Source organism: Equus przewalskii, chromosome 7, assembly GCF_037783145.1.
Source record: "Equus przewalskii isolate Varuska chromosome 7, EquPr2, whole genome shotgun sequence".
NCBI classification, from domain to species: Eukaryota; Metazoa; Chordata; class Mammalia; order Perissodactyla; family Equidae; genus Equus; species Equus przewalskii.
In genome coordinates, this window is record NC_091837.1 from 80,270,617 (window position 1) to 80,298,543 (window position 27,927).

General features: G+C 34.8%; 1 protein-coding gene across 50 annotated transcripts in view; it reads right to left on the reverse strand.

The window, feature by feature from the left end:
* PIGN (phosphatidylinositol glycan anchor biosynthesis class N) overlaps positions 1-27,927 on the reverse strand; it is a 187,007-nt gene that overhangs the window by 80,764 nt on the left and 78,316 nt on the right. For all 50 annotated transcript variants that reach the window (XR_011542785.1, XR_011542783.1, XR_011542793.1 and 47 more), the window contains 6 exons: positions 14,595-14,697; positions 9,397-9,499; positions 7,458-7,544; positions 4,644-4,699; positions 4,277-4,352; positions 2,503-2,576 (listed from right to left, as the gene is read on the reverse strand). Coding sequence is in view for 38 of the 50 variants with exons in the window: in XM_070630255.1 (XP_070486356.1) it covers positions 2,503-2,576; positions 4,277-4,352; positions 4,644-4,699; positions 7,458-7,544; positions 9,397-9,499; positions 14,595-14,697 (499 nt within the window). In the remaining 12 variants the exon portion in view is untranslated. The remainder of the gene's footprint in view (positions 1-2,502; positions 2,577-4,276; positions 4,353-4,643; positions 4,700-7,457; positions 7,545-9,396; positions 9,500-14,594; positions 14,698-27,927) is intronic.

Consider the following 27,927-nt stretch of genomic DNA (forward strand, 5'->3'; position numbering starts at 1 on the left):
GATGGCAGATGTGATTCATGGAGGTCTGAGGAGAAAAGCCAACACCCTAAGAGTGGGAGGGCAGAAAGGCATGGATGCTGATGACATCACACTAGTCTGGACTGCCAACTTCTAGACTCCATGTTATGTGAGGCACACAAATCCCTATTTCTCTCAGCTACTGTTAGTTATGTGAAAATTAATAAAAGAAACCTTAACCAAATCAGAGTTGGGAAGGCCTGTAGGGGGAATTCTCACACATACACCATCAATTACACCAAACAGGAAGAGATGCACTTGCATTTTGGACAGGAAGTAAAACTACTTTACTACTGAAAGAAGATTTCTCTCCCCATCAGGCAATGGCCCAGGCAATGAGAAATGATGCAGCTCAGCCAATGAGAAGCTGTTGCGGCCCTGAACTGTTACTTTGCCCCAGTGGACTTTCTTTTAGAACAGTTCCTTCCTACTTCTCCTTTTCTCTATAAAAGCAGCTCTCGTCCTTTCCTTTCCAGATTTGCCTATTGTTCGCCATAGCATGCATATTTTGAATTGCAGTTCTTTTGACTATTCTCAAATAAACTCATTTTGAGATAAAATAATAGCCAAATTTGATTTTCAAGTTGACAGATTTTCATTACTTGCAGCCAAAAGCATTCCTAATGGATTAACCATTAGGTAATCTTCATGCCCAGATACTTCCTTTCAGTGGCCTCTATCAAAAATACACAAGTCTTTGTTGATGAAGCCAGTTATCAAGACTGAGAAACTAGATAAATTATTGATATTTAGAAAAGTTAATTTTAAAGTAATGCAAAATAAAATGATGCTAACACAGCTCTACTTCACCTTTGTTTGATACATAAAGAATAGGTTGGAAGAAAAACAGTTAGGATCATCTCACTGGTTTGTTACATTGAACTCATCCTTGGCATTATGGATCTAATAAGCAAGTCTTTCAGTCCCATCTTAACCATTAGGCTTTCAAGAATTGTGTTGTAAGAAAATGTTTAGCAACATAAATTATGAGACTAAAAATGTGGATAGAAAGGAGAGATGATATCAGTGATATTTAGTAAATGGATGTGGCAATGAGAGACGGATGGACTTACGCTTGTGTGATGGATTAGATAAAGAAAACAGGATAGAAGCTAGTTTTCAAGAAGCTTTCAGGAAGAAAGGGAATTGCTGGGTTCAATGTGTGACATATTAAATTTGAGGGGTCAGTGTGACACTGAGGGAGAAATGTCAGTGACTTGTAAAGATTTAGAGGTCAAAAGAGGACATTTACAAAGCCTCAACTTCATCACCTTTCCCTGAGTTCTCTCTGTTTGTTTAGTTTTCCATTGCACTAGTCTCAGGATAGAAATACTACACACACACACACGTGCATACAAATATATGTATATACACACACATACATACACACATTCTGATGAGCCTTCTACTTCTCATTGAACGTGTCTCCAGCTCTTCTTATTTAAATCTTAATTAAAATCTGTTCTTAAAAACGTGTCTTCTAACAGATATGCAAGAAAGTACATGTCATTTACCACTTTTCTATTGCATCTAAGTAACTTTTACATGATACTGACAAGGTACAAATGCTTTCAATGTTAAACTCATATAAATATCCTGCAAAAATATACTAAATTAAACTGGAAACGAAATTTCTACTATTTTTAAACAGTGGAAGAAAACCTTTTCTTTATTATGGCATATGCACAATAATATGCTAAACTCAGTTCTAGCTTAAATTCATCAAGAAGAACAAGCAAATATACGCTAATATTAGTTATTTCTTTCGGCACTGAATATGCCAGTTTGATTCAAGAATAACAAAACTGTTAAGAAGCTTCATATTTATCTCAAGTGTCTCTCAGAGCGGCAGATGAGTCCTCTGCTGATGAGGCAATTTTATTGTTAAAAAAGCAAATAGTTGAGCTGACAGCTTCTGTTCCAAAGTCTTCACTGCTTAAGACTGACTTCTCCAGAACTTGCTCAAAACTCAGAAAGAATACTTTGCATTCCATTTGTCAAATGTGTAGAAATCAAGAAAGAGAAACTACGTAAGTCATTGACATTTAGAACAGCTAATTTCAAGCTATGTAAAATGAAACGCTGTTAACACATTTGTTTAATACTTATTTAAGAAACAGCCCCAAAGAAAGCAGCCAGAATATTCCTTGTTTTCTGAAGGCACAGGATATCTACAACAAACAAGTCACTAACTACAAGAATTTAACATTTAAGTTTTACAGTTTTCTAGAAGGCTCTTCACTAGCTTGAATAATATTCTAACAACATTTTATTGCTGAGAAATCATATTTGTCTGCTAGAGGCTCTAATCGTCTAATCTCCTCCAATGATGACTGAACCCTGACTAAAAGGGTAAACGCTTTTTCTCATTTTTGTAATAAACAATCTTAGTGTCCTAATACCAGTCACATGAAATACCCTCAAATGTTTACGCTCATTTCCTAAAAATGGGCAAATCCAACGCTTCTTAAACATTCATCTTACCCTTTTGATGATAACTGGGTAGTTAACTGAACTGCTTCAAAAGCACACATCACAAGAACAAAGGGGATTAAAATCTGTTTAAAAGAACAACAAATGATGCCATGGGTAGTTGAAGCATTTGAACACTTTTTGAAATGAATATTATTTCTGTTTATAGAAATATTTCAACTTTTCAAATAACTTATATATATTAGTGAAGAACAAGCATTGAAATAAAACTATACCAATGACATATAGAACAGTGATGAAATTAATTTAAAAATCTACATCGATAACACGTAGTATAAAAGATAACATATCTACAGGCATTCCAAATAAAATCTATTACAAATTTTTGTTCTATTTAACTCATAAAAATTAATGACCATGTTCAAATGATTCCAAGAGGGCGTGAAAGGCACAGAACGCCCAAACCAAATAAATTATAGAGCCTGATAATTTGATTCACAAATCCCTGAACCCACCCAGATAGTTGATACTACAACTCAATAAACATGACTTAGCTGCTTTACTACCACTTATTTCTGATTATAAAATTCACAGTTACTGTAAAAAATCTGAATAAATAAATAAAGGTATAATAAAATTTATACTGGTTGAAAATCCATAATCCAGAACTAACAGTGTTAATATTTTGAGATACAGTCATGTGTTGCTTAACGACAGGGATAAGTTCTGAGAAATGCAGTGTTAGGTGATTTCATCATTGTGCAAACATCATAGAGTGTACTTTCACAGACCTAGACAGTATAGCCCACTACACACCTAGGCTACATGATACAAATCTCATGGGACCATTGTCGTATATGTAGTCTGATGTTGACCAAAATGTCGTTATGCAGCACATGACTGTACATGTTTTTTGGGTTTTTTTGAGGTATAACACACATATAACACTTATTAGTTTCAGGTTTACAACACAATGATTTGATGTTTGCATATATTGTGAAGTGAGAAACAACACATGTTTTAAAATAATTCAATAGAGAATGGGACATGAGAAATTGTTGAACATCTTTTTAACATTTCTTAAAATCACATTTGTATTAGTGCAGTAACAAAAAAAAGATACTAGTCTCATTAAGAGAACATACCTTTGACAATTATTACTTATGTGATCTGAACAGAAAGCAATCAGATTTTAGGTAGTTATTACTTTACTTAAACAAATATATACTAACTATGTAAAATGTGCCAGGCACTATGGTAGAGGGAATAGGACATGCATAATGACCATGGATTACATTCCACTGGAGAGTCTGAGCCCCTGGAAAGCTGAAAATTTGTCATAATCTTGGTATCCTCAAGCACCCAGCTGGTGGCAGGCGCATTACTAAATATAAGCATTCAATGACATATTTGTTGAAGGAATGAATCAATTCTAAGTACATGGATTATGAGAAAAGATTATGACATGTTGGCAGTCTCATGGGTGGGGAACATGGGTTCAGGGAGCCATAGCTCTTGAGGAGTAATGAAGTTTTGATCTACACTGCACTTCCCCACAGGCTTTAATCACCTTTGATAGAACTTCCCAGACTAACACAGAATCTCTACTCTTTTGAAGTTAAATGGGCTTAAAAGTAAAGTAAAAAGATCAACTATATTTTGGAGTAAAGGCTGGAGGGTCCCACCTCCTGCTCAGCAGTATCTTGGAAGGTATCTTCTTTCCATGCTATCTAACACTATCACAAAGACTTTATAATCTTAATGCCACAATGAGTTCATAATCTTAATCAGTATCTTAATAAAATAATAAAACCAGAAAACTAACCTTCCACATCATCAGGGCTCCCATGATAAAGGGACTAAACACGGTCAGAAAGCAATAGACAGAGGTAACATCAAAGCTAAGGAACCAACACAAAGAAAAAAGATTTTAGAAGTCACATGGTAACTTTAAAAGAATGTTCTGCAAACAAAGGACATTTAAACTAATTTTCTGAAATGTACTCTTACTAAAACAGAAGCATACATTGTATCAAGGAACATTATGAAGCCACTAAAATGAATAATGTAGAGCTGTATGTGCTGATATATATGAACTTCCAAAATACATCCTTCAGTATAAAAATATACAGAACAAAATCCAATTTGTATTATTTTTTGATTATATATATGCTGTTTTCATCTAAAATTACCTGTTAACAGAAGCTATATTCCCAGTTCCAAAAAATGCTGTCACTAAGAAGAAAACCTAAATAGAGTTAAGGAAATGCCAAAACAAGTCAGAATGCATACAAATTTCTTTTTCATTTAGAAAAGAAACACCTATTCTACCATGAGGGTAATTTGCTTTTTCACTTGTACACTGGATAATCAATTGTTGTAAATGAATCTTCTGTCATATCTCCTTATGAATGCATTTTGAAAGAACCAGATTAAAGAAGCAATGTACTAAGAACAATGAGGCCTGAGAGAGGTCATCCTCACTTGTCTCTGGTAACCTTGGGAAGGCTACTATTTTCCTCTTCTCTAACGTAAGCAAGTCAGATTATCGTATCTGTAGATGGCCGCCAATTTTTCAGAAGGAGAACACAGACCCAGCACATGTATAGACATTTTCTTCTGAAATACTGTTTCAGTTCATATATGCTTGCTCTGCGCCCAATATAGAAAGAAATAAGAAATCAAGTTTTAAAATAATTCAATAGAGAATGAGCCATGGGAAAATGTTAAACATCTTTTTGACATTTCTTAAACTTACATTTGTATTAGTGCAGTAATAAAAAGAAGACATTAATCCTATTGGTGTCTAAGAACTTACTGATGGTACAGTACTTAAAATACTGCCTGGCCCACTGAAAGGGCTCAATAAATGTTAGCTATTTATTATTATACACACACACACAAAAGTAGTATAGAAACACGCAAGAGAAAATATGACTCATGACAACGTTCAGTGAAAAAGTGGCATTTCAGTTGGTGATTTGAGCCTTAAATGTATTCACGGATCCACTCATTCAACCAGTCAACTCATCAACCAACATTTATTGTCTAGTATATGTCAAAGGCAGAGCTAAGCACTAAAAACATAAATCTGAATAAAATAGTCTCAAAGTGCTCATATGGTGACTAAAATTATGACAATATGGAGAAGAATATGAGAGGAATTTTAAGGTAAACAGCAGAAAAATAAATGACATAGTCAAGAAACAGTAAATACGTGTGATAGAACCTTAGGGTTTATTGAAGGATAAAGTGAAAGATGAAGCAAGAAATATAGTTGGTGGCATACTAATAAAAAGCCTTCAACTTTATTGTGGAGACAATGAAGAGCTAGCAAATATTTTAGGTGAGTGATATAAAAAAGAAATAACAGTGACAGTGAGATATTCAGATAAAGAAGACCAATAATTAGAGGCAGGAAATCCCATTATGAAACTATTTCAATAGTCCACGTTAGGGACAGGGAAAATCTGAACTGATGCAGTGGGAGCAGAAAGGAAGAACGAGGGGAGACTGTGGGACTTTAGAAATGGACAAGGAGCAGCTAAATATGACAAGTTTGATGGCCTAGGTGGTTGGGAGTATGGCAATGCCATTCAATGAGATGAGGCCTGCCAGAGAGTGACTTTCCAGAGGAGTGGGCAGTTTTTAAGTCAGTTTGGGACATACATTTGGTGATGCTCAGCAGGATGTTGGACATTTGGCTCTTGAGGTCAGGAGAGAGGTCAAGGCTGGGGAAGTAGATCTCAGAGTTGTTTGCACAGAGGTGTTGGTCAAAGATACAAGAGAGGATGACATTATCCAGGCACAGGAAGAAGCAAAAGTTAATGATAGAGCTCAGAGAAAAACCTGTCAAAAGATGAGACAAAGGAAGAGTAAGTTTTAGTGAAGAAGAATGGAGATGATATAAAAAGCTAAGAAAAGAACCTGGATAGTGTCCTGGAAGTCAAGGGAAAAGAAAGAGAGAAATCTAATAGAGTTGAATGTTATAGAGTGGTCAAGTAACACTGAATAGATTGGACTGGGCAATCAGGAAGCCCCACCACTGAGAGTATAGCTTCAGTAGAAACACCTGACAAACACTCACAGAGCTCCCATGTACAATACTACTAAGTGCCAGGCGCCATTCTAGGCTTGAGGACATAGCATATAAATGAGTAAGAAATGGTAGCAGCAACTATAGATTCTTCTTTCAAGGAGCTTGGTAGTAAACAGGAAGGAGAAGATGAAATTATAATTTATGGAGATGCGGGGTTCAAGGGAAAAAGTGTTTTATTAGTAGAGGCTGAGTGGCAGGAACTTGCAAAAAGGGGAAAAAAAAAATTGAGAGTGAAAGCAAGAGATAGAGGAAAGAATGCAAACATTTATCTTCTGGACCTATAAGGTCCAGACCTTGCACCATGGTAAGCTCAAAGGAAATGTTTCCCTGCGAATTTTTTGAAGCTCGTCAGCCAGCCTTCTCAAAATGAGACCTTACTCTGCCATATTGTCTTTGAAACTTCTAACACTAATAACTTTCATACAATACTGCCTCTGATGTGATCCAAAAACTGTGTGCGATAGATGTTACATAACACGAGCATAGTGTAAAATACACATAGAAAGATACAAACCAAACTCATAATCGCGGTTTCTTCAGGATGAGGGAAATCAGATTGGAAGCTAAGAGTTGAAAGAAGACTTTGGCTATAGCTGTAATGTTTTAATTTTTTTTAAATGTGTGACATGTGACAAAATATTAATTATTGATAACTTGGATGGTAGAAATACACACATATACATCGTTTGTTACATCATTCTTTATGCTTAGTTTTATGCTTTATACTATAGCTCCAAGAAGTTTTAAAAACCGTGAGCCATAAGGGAAAATTATGGTTGAGAGGAGGGTTAAATGGCTTCTCAGGTAAGACCACTATTAAGCAACAGGCAGAAAGACCTACCACGTGTTCTTACTCCATTAGATGGGAGGTTGAGCATCTTTAAACAAAAGCCCAAACAAAGGATACAAGGAAAAAGGCCCTCCGGATGTCATCCAGACAGAGCTGTCGGAGCTGGGTTAGATCAGTATTATAGATGAACTGGATACTGTTGACCTGTGAGACAACGAGCAATATGTGAAGGCACAATAGCAGCTCGCCTCCTTCTGCCCTCAAAGGCAAACTTGCAGTCTCAGTCACACTAGCTAGAAAGATACTCTGCACTGACAAAAAAACCCAGCAATAAATCTTTTCCTATAGCTTAATTATACCTTAATAAAATCTGTCAAAAGGCAAAATACGTTGCTAATAATATACCGAACAGAGTTGTAGTATATGTAACAAAAATGAGAATTGGATTTTTTCTTATCCTATATAAATGCTTCACCTTTAAATCCCTATATAATTCTTCCCTTTTCTAAGACCTGATTTCCCAGAGTGTCCTGATCTTCTCAAACCCAGGTATGGTATGATATTAAAAAGCATGGGTAAAATTAAATATTTTTTTGTTTCTTTGTTCTTCTGATAATTCAAAATATCCCTGTCTTTGGTAAAATATAAAGTCACTCAATTCCAACAAGTTGGACGTACTCTTGCTTAATCCCTCTCTCCCTAAAAACGAAAAATTCATGGGTGAGTTTAAAGAGAGACTTTCCCCATTCCCGACTCCCTGTGTAATTTTCTAGTAAGTTCTTAGGATGCTTTAATACTTTTCTAAAACAAGACATCCTTTCAGTTAAAAAACAGAATTAAAAAAATGACACAATAAACCTCATTTTACATTTAACATTTATTTAATATTAAAATATTTAATATTAAGGACAGTTTGACCATTTACTTGAATCTGATCAAAACTGCTTTTCATGTATTATGTTAATATTCCAGGGCTGAAAGTTAAAAACCAGTAATTATTCAATATACTTCAATAAGATTTCTTCTTTATTGAAATTAATTATTCTAAACTATCAATTACTGTCTGTAAACTCAACTGGAACCAGTTAAGAATGGATGAACTCTGACGGTGTTTTTCTCAATATTCATTTCATCTGACCTCAGCAAAACTGCAAATATTCTATTGCCAATTTCTTATAATTACCTTCAGTTCTAAAACAAAGGGAAGAGACATCAATTTACCTCTCTGGCTCAATAAAAAGGTCTTAAAATGCAGTTGGCTTTTAGCCAGTTCAAAGTATATTGTGTTGAATAAACAGTCTAAGATTTAGACTGAGGTCACAATCAACAAGGTGACAGAACAAGCATTTTGGAGGAGGATGTCTAGAAAGAGAAAAACACTGGGAAGATAACTGTCACTTTATGATCAAATTTATAAATTGACTTGCAACAACATAAATATTCTTCCAACTAAAATAAATTGAAAAGAAGAAAGATTAGATTTGAAAACAGATGAAAATAAGATAAAGAGCATTCTTTCTCCTCCATTCCTTCACCTATATTGATATTTTTTTTTTTTAAGATTTTTTTATTTTTTTTCCTTTTTCTCCCCAAAGCCCCCCGGTACATAGTTGTATATTCTTTGTTGTGGGTCCTTCTAGTTGTGGCATGTGGGACGCTGCCTCAGCGTGGTTTGATGAGCAGTGCCATGTCCACGCCCAGGATTCGAACCAACGAAACACTGTGCCGCCTGCAGCGGAGCGCGCGAACTTAACCACTCGGCCACGGGGCCAGCCCCCCTATATTGATATTTTTAAAGTGATTCTCAATTTCTAAGAAAAGCTCAACCTATAAAATGGTTATAAACAATAAAATAACTTATATTATTAAGTGAAAAATTTCCTTACAAACTATTTGCTTTTAATTATTAATCATTAACTTAATTACTAATGCCTCAAATAGTGTACAATTTTAAGTAGAAAGAATTTTTGACGAAATAACATTGCAACTTCCTTATAGGATAACAGAATATTTTAATATTCTCAAATAAATGCAACAATGATTTTTGATAAACTACCTTCTGTTTACAGGAAACACCAGATTGTTGTAGGGTTTCTTGTTCCATGTGTATCCAGGCAAACATCAAACATGACAATACTAATGGAAAGAGAGCTTCATACCTAAGGCAGGAGTGGGAGGCGTGGGGGGTGTGCAAATGGGAGGATAGAAATGAAAAGAAAAAAAAAAAATTAAACAAATTAAAATTTATACTGAGAGGTCTTCCTCTAAATTAAAACAATCTTGATAATACTTCTAAGTCACAATATCACAAAAATTTAAATTTTCTAGGCTTTCCAGAGAAAAAAGTAAGATAGGAAAGTAACATTCAAATATCAACTCCAACACCATCTTTTTTTTTAAAGTGATTAAATCTTGAGATCATTACATATTTAAAGTAGTAGAGATATTTAAAAATCATTCATAAGGTAAATGACAGATATACACAAAAAAGAAAGAAAACATTAAGACAAAGGTAAAAAGACAATTCTTGAGTTTATATTATTAACACATACAGAAGAGCAAGACAAACATCCCAAACTTTTTAAAAAAATGGGTGCAATACAGGAACATAAACCTCTCAAAAAGAAAAAAAGAGCCAACAAATACGTGAAAATGTTTGACCTTATTGATAACTAATACGGAAATTAAAACAATAGAGAGATACTATATTCACTTATCATATTTACCCATATAAAAAATATTGTTGACAACAGTGTAATGAAAAAGGAACTCTCTTATTTTCTTTACAGGAATAAACACTTTCAGGAAGGCAATCTAACGCTATGCATCAAGAATCTCAAAAATATTCATATACTATAACCCAACAACATAACTTCTAGGAATTTACCCAGATAAAATAATCAGACGTGTACTATGATTCCCATATAAAGATGTTTGCTGTAATATTGTTTACAGAAGGGAAAAACAGGAAACAACCTACATATCTACAGGGCAGTGATGAAATAACATAGAGCAAATCTCTAGGCTGGAGTATAATATGGACATTATAATGTGGACAAAGGAGAAATGCTCACAAGACAATGCAGTGACAGAAGCCTTTTCTAATCCTTTTCTGCTCTAGTTTGGGATAAGTGTTCCACGTCTGTAATCCCCAAAATACTCTATTATAGTACGCATCACACTGTTTTAATCACGTTTGCTTGTATGCATCCCCTGCTAGTTTGTGATATGTTCGACTGTGTCAGCCTTGTGACCACTGAAGGGCTAGCTCACACTGTTTGTTGAGTGAGTTACTCACCTAACTCAGAGTTACAAAACAATATCAAAGAAACCAAAACAAAAAAAGTTTATTTCTCTTTCAACTTTTTCAACTATTGAACTCTATTCCATATGGCACTATTTCCTAAACACGAGAAAGAAAAAGAAACAAAATGCTTTAAACTCTACCACAGATCATAAAACTAAGACACTGAAGATGAGGCAGCAGGAAACACTGAGGTTTAAGAAAGCATACACAAATAACTTGGTATATAAGATTCAGAATGGCCAAGAATACGAACAGACAGTACATACGAGAGAGAATATCATTAGGAAAACAAGTACAGAAAATTATACAAAGCGGTACCATTTCTGATCTATGAAAATAGCATTTGATATTCTTATTTAAAATTGGAAATACCAACTACTGTGCGTGATACAATGAAACAGAACCCTTCATATGTTGTTTGTGATATTATAAAGTGGCACTGTTCTTAAAAGTAAAAAAAAAGTTCATATTCTATGGCCCACCTATACTACATTCAAGAAGTGAACAAAGGAAATCATTGAAACTATGTGAAAAGCTAACGCATAAAAATATAACGCAAAATATTATTTATGATAATAAAAAGTAGAAATAAATAAAATCATCAAAAATAGAGAAACGGCTAACTAAATCAAGGTGCATCCACATCACAGAATATTAAATATCTATTAAATGATGGTTAGGAAGCCTATGCACCACCTGGGAAAATGCTTCTAAAGTAAAGTAGGAAAAAAAGATAGAAAATAGTACGTAGACTATGATTAATACTATGCTAAAAAGATAAATACAGAGGTAAGACTGGAAGGAAATATACCAGAACATGAACAGGAGTGCTGGGGTTAATAAATGATTTTCTCCCTTACCCCTACTTTTCAAAATGTGATTATACTATTTTTACAATGCTTAAAAGAAAAATAAAAAACAAGATTTAGAATGCCTGTATCCTAGTCATTCTTTAAGATTAGTTCAACTTCCACACGGGTCCTTGATGGGACCAATTTAGCGCCCCTACTCAAACTCTTTCTCTAGTGACTCTTTATATCACACAATTCACAACTTGATTAACTCCCAATAACTTAATTGTTGCATTTTGTAATTGGCTAACACTGAAAAATAAAGTCCTTATGTTATAGCAGCTTATGACTCTACTTTATGCCTGGGGTACACTAATTGTTTTGCCTGGATGTCTGTCTAGTGGTCAGGACACTGGATGTGGAAGAAAAAAAAACTGTCGATTAACTGAATCAAGAAGGTATATTCCCTTGAGCAAAAGAGAACTATGACTTTTAAAATATTTCCAGTTATATATTAAATTATTTTTTCCTAATACATAAAAACATGAATTCCATAGTTCTACAAATAGTGCTACAGATTCATTTCCTTTCAAAAACTATAAACTATGATAATTCTCTTTTGTAAAATGTAGAGGAATAAATATGATAAAGGCAATCTTCCTATGGGGCTTTATTTCTTCAGACGATCAATATCTTGTATAAAGTCTGCATATCTGAATTAATAAACTAAAATACCAATAAAATGTCATCACAGGCTCACAGTGTACATAATAAAACCTTACTAAATCAGGACCTGCTAGTTTGGTCTCTGTGCAAATTGAACAGGGCTGAAAATGCATTAAGTTTTGTATTATAGTTTGCTAACCTAAGGGATAATATAACAAAATTTCAGAGGGAACTGTTTAAACAACTTAAGAGAACTATTTTCAAGTATTACAACAGCTTCCATTTACATAAAAACAATTAAGTGCTGATTAAAAATGAATAGTGTTTCTTCATTAAATCAAGGATGCATTGTTAGAATTTAGGATTACTGTATTTCTATAAAGTAATAAAGCTGCATCTCTTTTAAATACCCTATAATTCTGACTATTCACTAATTTACGTAGAGAACTCTCCAGGTCATCCAAAATAGCAATGTGGAATGATAGCAGGTGGACTATGTTTTGCAAAACTGATATGACACTGAAAAATGCACTAATTGAAATTATTAGACTGTGCTGTTTCAGACTACCCCTGTTGAATTTTTTTGCAAAGGTAAGTAATGTCATACTCATCATTAATATTCTGATTTTAAGCGTGAATTTTCACTTTTTGGATTTTCTTCAAATAAATTAAATATGCTCAGGATAATCTGTTTTGGTATCTTCCAAGACTATGAAATTGATGATTTATAATACTATAACACTTATCATCCCCAATGTAAGTTACATGATTAACTTATTCTACATTATGAAATATTTTTTCACTCAAAATTCAACTTGAATTATCCTTTCTTTCTTCCTTCATTTCTAAACCAGCAAACCAGATCTATTTCTAGATTTGTTTGTATTTTTAAATCTACTACACATTCCTTTAAATCTGTTTACTGCCTTAGAGTTTGAAGGTTCAAAAAAGAAAAGGGCTTATTGATTATTAAGTGGCTGTGTAGACACTGGCACATATTCCTGGGCCCCTCAAATATTTACTTGCTTAAGGCAACCTCTGGGTGTGATTTCCTAAAAGAAACTTGTGTGTCACCCCAAAATGGTGGGTCAGAATAGAAATGATTTTATGTTCTGCTTTCTTATCTACACTAAAAATTTGTGCATACTCTAATTCATATGTACTTTGATAGACTCTGACGATAACTAAATTATTTATCCTAAAATTCCACCAATAAAGGGGAAAAGAGTGAGGAGCTTTAAGGTCTCATTATGTTTATCACTCTTGAGAAGAATACGCTGATAGACTTCATTTTATTTGAAAGTTAGAAGTTCTAAGTCTCAAAGCAAGCTCATCTTAAGATCTTATTAGATAGCTGGTAAAAATTTCCATGTTGCTTATATTCTATCTTCACAGCCATGCCCCAGATCTGGTTATACAGGGAAAAGGGAAAAGACAGGAGGTGTGGGGAGCTTTGGTAAGAGAAGGAAGGTTAATGCCCGACTGGGTCATCTCCTATCTGGGGACTAGAAGAATGCCTGGGGTCTGGGTCACTTAGGATGTTAGAGTCTACCATGAAAAGATTTGAGAACATCCTTCTAATTTTGAATTAGGACAACTAAGTTTCCCAAAGAATAAACCCAAGTTTTGTACCCAAAATGGCTTCACAAAATCACCTAAACTAGGAATAATCTGTTGATAGCACAATGGTGAATTCCTAGGTTTAGTCTAATTGGGATCATTATTCTAGATTTGGGCCAAATTTCAAATTGTCTATGAGTGGTGGTTATTCAATTTATCTGGTCTACTCACTGTTTGTTACAATATGCACAGTTCTCACCCTCACAAAGACTTAAGTAAAAATGAAACGGAATTCAAAAGTAAGTGAAGAATTCTTTTCTTCAAAGTACATGGGGAGAGTATACAACTATTTTCAGAGTTTTAGAGAATGCTTCAGGATCCACCTAAAGTGGGCTTATAGATTTTGTTTTATAAGAAAATTTCAATCTTAAATAAAAATGGATTCTTTAACTTTCAGGAAAATATTCTGAAAGTTTTCTGAATCAAAACGAATATTTGGACCATGATATATGTAAGAGTAAAAAACATATATATATTCAAAGAAAAATGAGCAAATCAAAGCATTAATTTAAGGTGCATGAAAGAAATGCAACAAAAACTACACTTTTTCTAAGTCATTGTTTGAGACTTAAAATTCCTCCATAATCAATCAGAACCTTCTAACACTGTAGTAAAATGACATTTTAGCAACTTCAGGAAATAAACAGAAAGACAAAGACAACAGGCAATACTATGAAAATGATGAGAAAAAGAAAACTGAAGATTACAGATAAAGTCATATATAGTTCTTACAGAGTAGAAAATATTTATAATCTATTTCTCAAGATTAACACCAATTTTTCATTTCCAGAAGTTTGATAATCATAGAGAAATGTCAATATATCATTTAAAACTTGCTACTAAGAATTAAATTTTAAAAAAAGTTTATACCCTCTGCTTAGAAGTATGTAGGTTGACATCAGAGAAAGAAGTATGCTAAACAATCGCTCAAAAAGAATCGGGGGGCTCAGTAGCGGCAGGACGAAGGAAGAGGCTGCAATGAAACAAAGCAGGGTAGTGTCAGTATGATGGACACAACACATGTGAGTTTAGAAGCACAGACTAATCTATTATCATTTATGGCATTTATTGTTTGTATGACCTTTAAAATGAGGCTATGTATGCCCTAACCATTTTTATAAGAAATTTGAAACTTCACACTTTTAATTAAAATTACATTTCATTGTTTTAACCACATTTTGGTTCAGATTTTCTCAAATTATATTCAGCCTTGTTCACTGCAATATTAACTCCTAAATGAATAATTTATTTTCTAACGTAAATAATAAAAAATGCAATAAAAATACTACTCAAGATTCAGCAATTCTTCTCTTAATTAGGCATTTAGTTCAAAGACAACTTACTCCCCAGAAACTGATTTTCCCTAACCCCCTTCTCCTCTAAGTTTCCCACTGCAGAACATGCACTGAAAGTTGTAGTGTGCCACTTGGAAAATCAGAGACAGGAAAAAAGGACCGCATCACGCACAAGAGTTGTAATGAGTAACCTTAATAAATGCAGTAATCTTCCCCCACAAGATAAGAAAGAAACTACTTCAGTGGGAGAAGGGTAGATGAATTTTGGGGAATTTTGGAAAGCAAATGTGCATAACTTCCTAATTCCTAATTCCCCCAGTAAGGATGGCAATATGCATGAGTTAAATGCTCCAGAGTATGGAGACAGATGACTTGGTATGGAATCCTGGCTGAATCACTTATTAACTGCTTAACCATGGGGCAAATTCGTTAACCCATCTAAGCAGTATTCCTGTCTGTCAAGTAGAGATGATACAAAAAAGTTGTTATAAGGTTTAAATACAATTTCACCTATAAAATGCACCCTGAGCATAGTGCCTGGAATACAGTTGGTGCTTAATAGCTGTTAGCTGCTATTATTATTACTAGTCAACATCTACTAATAAGTTAAATGGAAAGACAATCTCCTTCAAAGTCAAGTCATTGAAAGATTTAAGACTATGCAAATTATACTTACAGTACCCTTAGACAAACAGCCTCTGATTTTTTTCAGATGTGTAGTTCAATAATGTTATCATCACTTGATACATATTGTAATGGAAAGAAAAAAATTTTAATATTTCTTATTTAAAAAGCCAGTTCAAATGAGACCTCTTCTGTAGAACTGTATTTTCTATCCTTGTTTTACTTTTGTTTAAAGGAGTGATGAGGTGCTAAAGGTGAAATAAGAGTTTCCATTCTGAGCGACATAAGTTTGCACCAGTTTCATAACATAGAATCCATTTGGTGATCACAGCATGTTAGCAATAAATGGTCACTGGAGCTAGGCTATGGTGAATTAGTACCTAGAAGAGATCTCTGGAGATAACTGACATATCTACAAGTCAGTTATTTCATGCCTTGCACCATTCGGTAGGCATCCTCTAGTACCTATCTCTCCCAATCACAGAGGAAACGTCTTGTTTAAAATATATGTCCAGCCTACAAGAGATTCACTTCAGATTTAAGAACACACATAGGCTCAAAGTGAAGGGATGGAGAAAGACATTTCATGCAAGCGGAAACCAAAAGAAAGCAAAGGGTAGCTATAGTTATATCAGACAAAATAGACTTTAAACCAAAAACAGTAACAACAGACAAAGAAGGTCATTATATAATGATAAAAGGGTCAGTTCACTAGGAGGATATAACAATTGTAAATATATTTGCACTTAACATTGGAGCACTTAAATATATTAAGAAAATACTAACAGATCTGAAGGGAAAAATAGACAATAATATAACAATAGTAGGACACTTCAATACCCCACTTTCAGCAATGAATAGATCATCCATAGACAAAATCAACAAGGAAACATTGGAGGTGAATGATACATTACACCAAATGGACATAACAGAACTTTATAGAACATTCCATCCAACAGCAGCAGAACACATATTCTTCTCAAGTGCACACAGAACATCTCCAGGATAGATCATATGATAGGCCACAAAACAAGTCTTAGCAAATTTAAGAAGACTGAAGTCACACCAAATATCTTTACCAACCACAATGGTATAAACTAGAAATGAGAACAAAAGGAAAGCTGGAAAATCTACAAATATGTGGAAATTAAACAACACATTCCTGAACAATTCATGGGTCAAAGAAGAAATCAAAAGGTAAATTTTAAAAAATCTCAAAACAAATGAAAATGGAAACATAACATAAAACCTATGGAATGCTGCAAAAGCAGTTCTGAGAGGAAAGTGTATAGTGATAAATGAACAGAGTACTAAGAAAATAGAAAGATCTCAAATAAAAAAACCTAACTTTACACCTCAAGGAACTGGAAAAAGAAGAACAAACTAAGTCCAAAATTAGCAAAAGGAGGGAAATAACATAGATCAGACCAGAAATAAATGAATAGAGACCAGAAAAACAATAAAAAAGCTCAACAAAACTAAAAGCTTTTTTTAAAAAAGATTAAAAAAATTGACAAACCTTTAGCTAGACTAAAAAAAAAAAGAAAACTCAAATGAATAAAATCAGAAATGAAAGAGAAGACATTACAACTGATGCTATAGAAATACACAGGATAAGAAACTACTATGAACAATCATATGCCAACAAAATGGATAACCTAGAATAGACAAATCCCTAGAAACATGCAACCTACTGAGACTGAATCAGGAAGAATTCGAAAATCTGAACAGACCCATAACAAGTAAGGAGATTGAATCAGTAATCAAAAACCTCTCAACACAGAAAATCCAAGGACCAGATAGATGGCTTCACTGGTGAATTCTATCAAACACTTAAAGAAGAATTAATGCCAAGCCTTCTCAAACTCTTCCAAAAAATTGAAGAGGAGGGAACAATTCCAAACTCATTTTATGAAGCCAGCATTACCCTGATAGCAAAGCCAGAGGTCACAAGAAGAAACTATAGAACAATATACCTGATGAATATAGATGTAAAAATTCTCAACAAAATATTAGCAAACAAAATTCAACCACACATTACAAGTATTATAGAGTGACATCAGCATCATGGTGGAGTGAGCTTGCCTAGGACTCTCTCCCCTCCAACATACAACAAAAAGGAGCAACCATATTCCAACAAAAAATATCCTAATAACACAGGAATCCTTGGAGACCCACAGCAGCCAAACGATGGAGGGCAGAGAGGCTGGAGACCCCCTTGGAGGAGCTGGAACAGGGTAAGAGAGAACTTGGCTCCCACCCCTAAACACTGGGATTGCTGCTGCAGGCTGCTCCATGAGGGAATGAGTGGGGGAAGGGCCATGCATCAGCAGGATCACCCAGGACTCCCTAGCACCCTTGCCGTGCAGACGGAAGCCCTCTAATGGGGGAAAGCTTTCACTGGGGGTGACCTCATCAAGCCAAGACCCCAGGAGACCAGATAGCAAGAGCTGATTGAGAAACCAGGTTTGCGCGCAAGAGAAAGTGACCCCCCCCCTCCCCCAACTCGCATTGTGCCAGCCATCTCAGCTGAAGGCCAGGGCTCAGAATATGCGGCTCTCGACCCCCATCTAGTGGTGACAGGCTGTAACTCCAACCAGATAATATCACTGGAAAAATCACTCTTCTGGCATCAAACAATTCATAAAAACTCCAGACCAGAGGGAGAACAACACCCAGAATTATGTCCTGAGGACTCAGAAATAAGTAAACTAAACGACAATGAATTCAGAATAGCTATTGTCAAAAAACTCAGTGAGGTCAAGGAAAATATAGAGAAACAAGTCAACGAGTTCTGCAGTTATTTCACAAAAGAGATTGAAACTATAAAGAAGAATCAATCAGAAATACCAGAGATGAAAAATACAGTGGAAGAAATAAAACATAATATGGAATCCCTGAATACCTGTGTGGATGCCATAGAGGAGAAAATCAGCATAATCAAAGATAGACAAGTTGAATGGCTCCAGAGAGAGGAAGAGAAAGAACTAAGAATAAAAAGGAATGAAGAAAATCTCCAAGAAATAGCTGACTCAATGAGGAAATGCAATACAAGAATTATTGGTATCCCAAAGGACGATGAAAAGGAGAATGGAGCAGAAAGTGTGCTCAAAGAAATAATAGCAGAGAACTTCCCAAATCTAGGGAATGAGAGAAAAATGTGTGTGGAGGAAGCTTTCAGGTCTCCTAAATATGTCAATGTAAAAAGACCTACTGCAAGGCATATGGTAGTAAAATTGGCAAAAGTGAATGACAAAGAAAGAATACTCAGGGCAGTAAGGCAGAAGAAAATAACCTACAAATGAACCCCTATCAGACTTTCAGCAGATTTCCCTGCAGAAACCTTACAAGCTGGGAGAGATTGGAATGACATATTCAAAACTTTAAAAGATAATAATCTTCAGCCAAGAATACTCTATCCAGCAAAAATATCCTTCAGATATGAAGGAGAAATTAAATCTTTCCCAGACAAACAAAAGTTAAAGGACTTCATAGCCACGAGACGCTCCCCCAACAAGAAATCCTCAAGGCCCTCATGCCTGAAAAAAGAAAAAAAGGGAGAAAGGGTCACGAAACACAGCATTAGGAGACAAATAGATAGAATCAGAATAGGATAGCAAATATACAACTATAGCATTAGGATAAAGGGAAGGAAAACACCAAAAACAAAGACAATCTTATCACTTTAACCACAAACTCACAACACAAGTTGGAATAAAATATTACAATAATAACTTAGGAGGGAAGGAGGAAAGGGACTGAATCAGTTTAGGCTAAGGAAATAAGAGGCCACCAGAAAATGGACTATGTTATACATGAGACTCTGAATACAAACTTCAGGGTAGCCACTAAACTTTAAAACAGAACAGAGACACAAAAAATAAGTAAGGAAATAAGAAACTGCAGAAGTCAATGGGTAGGCCAAAACACACAGGACAAGAAACAAAGGTAATGCAGAAAAACCAGAAAATGAGTGACAGAATGACAGCATTAAGCCCTCATACATCAATAGTCACCCTCAATGTAAACGGATTGAACTCTCCAACAAAAAGACACAGAGTGGCAAGATGGATTAAAGAACAATATCCAACAATCTGTTGCCTCCAGGAAACACACCTCAGCTCCAATGACAAATACAGGCTCAGTGTGAAGGGGTGGAAGACGATAATCCAAGCTAATGGCAAACAAATGAAAGCAGGTATCACAATACTTATATCAGACAAAGTAGATTTCAAGATAAGGCAGGTAAAGAGAGACAGAGAGGGTCAGTATATAATGATCAAAGGGACACTACATCAAGAAGAAATAACGCTTATAAATATCTATGCACCCAACACAGGAGTACCAAAGCTTATAAAGCAACTATTAACCAACTGAAAAGAAGATATTAAAAATAACACAATAATAGTAGGGGACCTCAACACCCCACTCACATCATTGGACAGATCATCCAGACAGAAAATCAACAAGGAAACAGTAGAATTAAATAAAAAGCTAAAAAAGTTGGACTTAACAGACATATACAGAACACTCCATCCAAAAACAGCAGAATACACATTCTTCTCAAGTGCACACGGAACATTATCAAGGATAGACCATATGTTGGGGAATAAGGCAAGCCTCTACAAATTTAAAAAAATTGAAATAATAACAAGCATCTTCTCCGATCATAATGCTATAAAGCTAGAAATTAATTACAAGAAGCTGAGAAAGGGACAAAGATATGGAGACTAAACAATATGCTATTGAACAAGCAATGGATCATTGAAGAAATTAAAGAAGAAATCAAAAAATATCTGGAGACAAATGAAAATGATACCAACTCATATGGGATACAGCAAACGCTGTATTAAGAGGGAAATTCATTGCAATACAAGCACACATTAACAAACAAGAAAAATCCCAAATAAGAAACCTCAAATTACACCTAACTGAATTAGAGAAAGAAGAAAAAACAAAGCCCAAAGTCAGCAGAAGGAGAGAAATAATAAAAATCAGAGCATAAATAAATGGTATTGAAACAAAAAAGGCAGTAGAAAGGATCAATGAAACAAAGAGCTGGTTCTTTGAGAAGATAAATAAAATTGACAAATCCCTAGTCAGTCTTACAAAGAAAAAAAAGAGAGAAAGCTCAGATAAACAAAATCAGAAATGAAAGAGGAGAAATTACAGACTCCACAGAAATACAACAGATTATAAGAGAATACTATGAAAAACTACATGCAAACAAAATGGATAACCTAGAGGAAATGGATAAATTCTTAGACTCTTACAATCTCCCAAAGCTACGTCAAGAAGAAGCAGACAGTCTGAACAGACCAATCACAAGGAAGGAGATTGAAACAGCAATCAAAAGCATCCCAAAGAATAAAACCTCAGGACCAGATGGCTTTCCTGGGGAATTCTCCCAAACTTTCAAAGACGATTTAATACCTACACTTTTCCAGCTATTCCAAAAAATTAGGGAGGACGGAACACTTCCTAACACATTCTATGAGGCCAACATCATGCTGATACCAAAGTGTGACAAAGCACGAAAAAGGAGAACTACAGGCCACTATCATTGATGAGCATAGATGCAAAAATTCTCAACAAAATTTTGGGAACTCAAATTCAGCACTACATCGGAAGGGTCATACATCATGATCAAGTGGGATTCATACCAGGCACACAGGGATGGTTCAACATCTGCAAATCAATCAACGCGATACACCCCATCAACAAACTGAGGAATAAGAACCACATGATCATCTCAATAGATGCAGAGAAAGAATTTGACAAGATCCAACAGCCATTTATGATAAAAACTCTGAACAAAATGGGGATAGAAGGAAATTACCTCAACATAATAAAGGCCATATATGACAAACCCACAGCCAACATCATACTCAACGGGCAAAAGCTGAGCACCATCCCCCTGAAAACAGGAATGAGACAAAGATGCCCTCCATCACCACTCTTATTCAACATAATACTGGAGGTTTTGGCCAGAGCAATTAGGCAAGAGAAAGGAATAAAAGGAATCCAAATAGGGAAGGAAGAAGTGAAACTCTCGCTGTTTGCAGATGACATGATCTTATATATAGAAAACCCCAAAGAAGCCATTGGAAAACTTTTAGAAATAATCAACAACTACAGCAAAGTTGTAGGATATAAAATCAACTTATGTAAATCAGTAGCATTTCTATACTCTAATAACGAACTAACAGAAAAAGAACTCAAGAACACAGTACCATTCACAATTGCCACAAAACTAACGAAGTGAAGGACCTATACAATGAAAACTACAAGGCTTTCCTGAAAGAAATGGATGATGACATAAAGAGATGGAAAGACGTTCCATGTATATGGGTTGCCAAGAATAAACATAGCTAAAATGTCCATACTACCTAAAAAAATCTACAGATTCAATGCAATCTCAATCAGAATCTCAATGAGATTCTTCACAAAAATAGAACAAAGAACGCTAAAATTCATATGGGGCAACAAAAGACCCCAAATTGCTAAAGCAATCCTGAGAAAAAAGAACGAAGCTGGAAGCATCACAATCCCTGACTTCAAAACATACTACAAAGCTACAGTAATCAAAACAGCATGGTACTTCTCCAAACACAGGTACACAGATGAATGGAACAGAACTGAAAGCCCAGAAATAAAACCACACATCTTTGGACAGCTAATCTTCAACAAAGGAGCTGAGGGCATACAACGGAGAAAAGAAAGTCTTTTCGACAAATGGTGCTGGGAAAACTGGAAAGCCACATGTAAAAGAATGAAAATTGACCATTCTTTTTCACCATTCACAAAAATAAACTCCAAATGGATCAAAGCCCTAAAGGTAAGACCTGAAACCACAAGGCTTCTAGAAGAAAATGTAGGCAGTACACTCTTTGACATCAGTATTAAAAGGATCTTTTTGGACATGATGTCTTCTCAGAGAAGGGAAACAACAGAAAGAATAAACAACTGGGACCTCATCAAACTAAAGAGCTTCTTCAAGTCAAGGGAAAACAGGATTGAAACAAAAAAACAACCCACTAATTGGGAAAAAATAGTTTCAAGTCATATATCTGACAAAGGGTTAATCTCCATAATATATAAAGAACTCACACAACTCAACAAGAAAAAATCAAACAACTCAATCAAAAAATGGGGAGGAGACATGAACAGACATTTCTCCAAAGAAGATATATGGATGGCCAATAGGCACTTGAAAAGATGTTCATCATCACTGATCATCAGGGAAATGCAAATCAAAACTACACTAAGATATCACCTTACACTCATTAGAATGGCAAAAATAACCAAAACAAAAGGTAACAAGTGTTGGAGAGGTTGTAGAGAAAAAGGATCCCTCATATGCTGCTGGTGGGAGTGCAAACTGGTGCAGCCACTATGGAAAACAGTATGGAGATTTCTCAAAAACTTAAAAATAGAAATACCATATGACCCAGCCATCCCACTACTGGGTATTTATCCAAAGAACTTGAAGTCAGCAATTCTAAAAGTCCCATGTACCCCTATGTTCATCACAGCATTATTTACAATAGCTAAGACATGGAAGCAACCTAAGTGCCCATCAACTGATGATTGGATTAAGAAGATATGTGTGTGTGTGTGTGTGTGTATACACACACACAATGGGATACTACTCAGCCATAAAAAAGAATAAAATCCTTTCATTCACAACAACATGGATGGACTTTGAGGGAATTATGTTAAGTGAAATAAGCCAGATAGAGAAGGACAATCTCTGTATGACTCCACTCATATGAGGAATTTAAACATGTGGACAAAGAGAACAGATTAGTGGCTACCAGGCGAAAGAGGGGTTGGGGGGTGGACACAAAGGGTGAAGGGGTGCGCCTACAACATGACTGACAAACAATAATGTACAACTGAAATTTCACAAGATTGTAAACTATCATAAACTCAATAAAAATTAACTTTAAAAAAAAGTACTATATACTACAACCAAGTAAGATTTATCCCTGGGCAGCCGGGATGGTTCAACATACACAAATCAATAAATGTGATATCCCATATTAATAGAATGAAAAGATTAAAATCATAAGATACGATTCTCTCGGTAGATGCAGAAAAAGCATTTGACAATTACATCTTTTCATGATAAAAACCCTCAACAAATTGGATATAGAAAGTCATACCTCAACATAATAAAGTCTAAATACAACAAACCCATAGCTAACATCATACTCAACAGTGAAAAATTGAAAGCTTTGCCTCTACCATCAGGAACAAGAGAAGGATGCCCACTCTCACTACTCTTATTCAACATAGTACTGGAAGTCCTAGCTAGAGCAAGCAGGCAAGACAAAGAATTAAAAGGCATCCAAATTGGAAAGAAAGACATAAAATTGTCATTATTTGCAGATGACATGATCTTATTATATAGAAAGTCCTAAAGATTCAACCAAAAAACTGTTGGTACTAATTGACAAATTGACAACAAAACAAAAGTTACAGGATATAATTATAATCAGTGGTGTTTCTATACACTAACAACAAAATATTTGAAAAAGAAATTAAGAAAACTCTCATTCAAAATAGCATCAAAAACAATAAAATATTTAGAAATAACTTTAAACAAAGAGGCGAAAGATCTGTACAATGAAAACTACAAGACTTTGATGAAAGAAACTGAAGAAGACACAAAACAGATGGAAAGCTATCCAATGTTCATGGATCAGAAGAATTAATACTGCTAAAATGTCCATACTAGGCATAGGAAAAGATATTCAACATCACTAACCATCAGGGAAATCCAAATCAAAACTACACTTAGATATCACCTTACACTCATTAGAATGGCTGTAATCACCAAGACAAAAAATAACAATGTTGGAGTGGTTGTGGAGAAAAAGGAAGCCTCATACACTGCTGGCGGGAACGCAAACTGGTGCAGCCACTATGGAAAACAGTATGGAGATTTCTCAAAAAATTAAAAATAGAAATACCATATGACCCAGCTATCCCACTACTGGGTATTTATCCAAAGAACTTGAAATCAACAATACAAAGAGGTTTATGCACCCCTATATTCATTGCAGCACTATTCACAATAGCCAAGACATGGAAGCAACCCAAGTGCCTATCAACTGATAATTGGATAAAGATGTGGTACATATATAGAGTGGGATACTAAATCATCTCATTCACAACAAAATGGACGGACCTTGAGGGTATTATGTTAAGTGAAATAAACCAGACAGAGAAAGACAAACACCATATGATTTCACTCATATGTGGAAGATGAACAAACACACAAAGAGAACAGTTTAATGGTTAACAGGGGGAAGGGGGCTGGAGGGTGGGCACAAGAGGTGAAGGGGCACACTTATATAGTGACTGACAAATAATAATGTACAACTGAAATTTCACAATGTTATAAACTATTATGACCTCAATAAAATAAACTAAACAAATGTAACATCTTGAGCTGGTAACAAAATTTGGTGAAGTGGAAAAAAAAAATGTCCATACTACCCAAAGCCATCTGTAGATTCAATGCAATCCATATCAAAATTCCAATGGTATTTTTCACGAAAATAGAAAAAACAATCTTAAAATTTGTATGGAACCACAAAGACCCCGAATAGCCAAAGCAATCTTGAGAAAGAAGATCAAAACTGGAGGAATGTTTCCTTCCTGATTTCAAACTATACTACACAGCTATAGCAACTAAAACAGTATGGTACTGACATAAAAAAAAGACACGTAGACCAATGGAACAGAATAGAGAGCCCAGAAATAAACCTCCATATACATGGTCAACTAATATTTGCAAAGGAGCCAAGAACACTCAATGGGAAAAGGATAGTCTCTTCAACAAATGGTGCTGGGAAAACTGGATAACCATATGCAGAAAAATGAAATCAGACTCTTTTCTTACACCATTCACAAAAATTAACTCAAAATTGTTTAAAGACTTAAACATAGGACTTGATACCGTAAAACTAGAAGAAAATACGAAGACAAAGCTTCTTAACACTGGTCTTGGCATTGATTTTTTTGATATGACACTAAAAGCACAAGCAACAAAGGCAAAAATAAACAAGTGGGACTACATCAAACAAAAAAGCTTTTAAACAGTAAAAGAAATAATCAGCAAAATGAAAAGGCAACCTATGGAATGGAAGAAAATATTTGGAAACAATGTATCAGATAAGGGGTTAATATCCACAATATATAAGGAACTCATACAAATCAATAACAAAAACAACAAAAAAAATCCAATTAAAAAATGGGCAGAGGAATTAAACAGACATTTTTCCACAGAAAACATCCAAATGGCCAACAGGTACATAAAAAGATGCTCAACATCACTCATCATCAGGGAAATGCAAATGAAGACCACAATGAGATATCACTTCACACCTGTTAGAATGTCTATCATCAAGAAAACAGATAATAAGTAGTGGCAAGAAAGTGGAGAAAAGGTAACTCTGTACACTGCTGATGGGAATGCAAATTGGTTCAGCCACTACGAAAAACAGTATGGAGGCTCCTGAAAAAATTAAAAATACAGGGCTCGCCTGGCTGCCTAGTGGTTAAGTTTGCACATTCTGCTTCATCTGCCCAGGGTTCACTGGTTCTGATCCTGGGTGTGGACCTACATATCACTCATCAAGTCACACTGTGGCGGCATCCCACACAGAACCACTAGAGAGACTTACAACTAAGATATACAACTATGTACCGGGGCTTTGGGGAGAAAACAAAAAAAGAGGAAGATTGGCAACAGATGTTAACTCAGGGCCAATTTTCCTCACTGAAAGGGGAAAAAAAGCATAACCTAAAAAGAAAATTAAAAATAGAACTACCATATGATCCAGCAATCCCATTTCTGGGAATATATCCAAAGGAAATGAAAAATAAGATACTAAAGACATATCTGCACTCTCATGTTTATGGCAGCTCTATTCACAGTAGCCAAGATATGGAAACAACCTAAGTGTTGGTCAATAAATAAATGGATAAAGAAGCTATATATATATATATATATATATATATATATATATATATACAAACATATATATACTCACATACACCTACCCAATGGAATATCATTCAGCCATGAGAAAGAAGGAAATCCTGCCCTTTGCAACAACATAGATAGACCTTGAGGACATCATGCTTAGATCAGCCAGGCAGAAAGGCAGAAATATTTATGATATCACTTATATGTGGAATCTAAAATGGCCAAACTTATAAAAATAGAGAGTAGAATGGTGGTTACCAGGAGCTGGAGGGGGGATTGAGAGACGTCGTTTAAGGGTACAAACTTACAACTAGTAGATAAATAAGGACTGGAGAGCTAATGCACAGCATAGAGATTATAGTCCACAATACCTTATTATAAACTTCAAAGTTACTAAGGGACTAGATCTTAATTGTTCTCACCACAAAAAAAATGATAATTAGGTGATGTGATAGAAGTGTCAGCTAACACAATGGTGGTAATCATATTGCAACATATAAATATACCAAATCAACATGCTGTACACCTTAAACTTACACGATGTTATGTGTCAATTATATCTCAATAATTAAAAAAATAAATAAAATATTCTTTAAAAAAAATAAAAATAATAAAATACATGCCTAGAGGAACACTTATGCATTTAGAGAAAAACAATAGACTGACTCTGCATCTCACCCTCCCAAAACACTGATAAAATCAATAAGGACAATAAATAAAATGATGTAGGACACTCCAAATACAGCAAGAAGCACAGGAAATATAGCATGATATGCATATAACTACAACATAAGAAAATATGACAGAATTGAGACCACACTTAAGAGTCATATTGGTAACATGAATAAGCTTAACTCACCTTTTTAACTGAAAGAAAAAAATTTCAAGTTGGCATATATAGCACAACCCAACTGTATGCTGAATAAAAGAGACAACTGTATGCTAAATAAAAAAGAGCTTAAAACACAGTGATTCAAAAGGCTAAAAAATAAAGGAATGAACCAGACAAATGGAAACAGTGAGAAATCCAAGGTTGTAATCCTGATACTCAATAAAGTACACTTCAGGTCAAAAAGCAATAAACAAGACTAAGAAGGACACCTTATGATGCTAACAGCCACATTCCACAATGATGATGCAATAGTTAAAAATTTTGCTCATTATTAACCATCAGTCACCTATATAACACAAAATTTATAAGAGAGACAAACAGAAATACATAGAAACACACTCTATGTTTCAGAATGCTTAATGCATACATGCTATATGTAACAGAAAACTT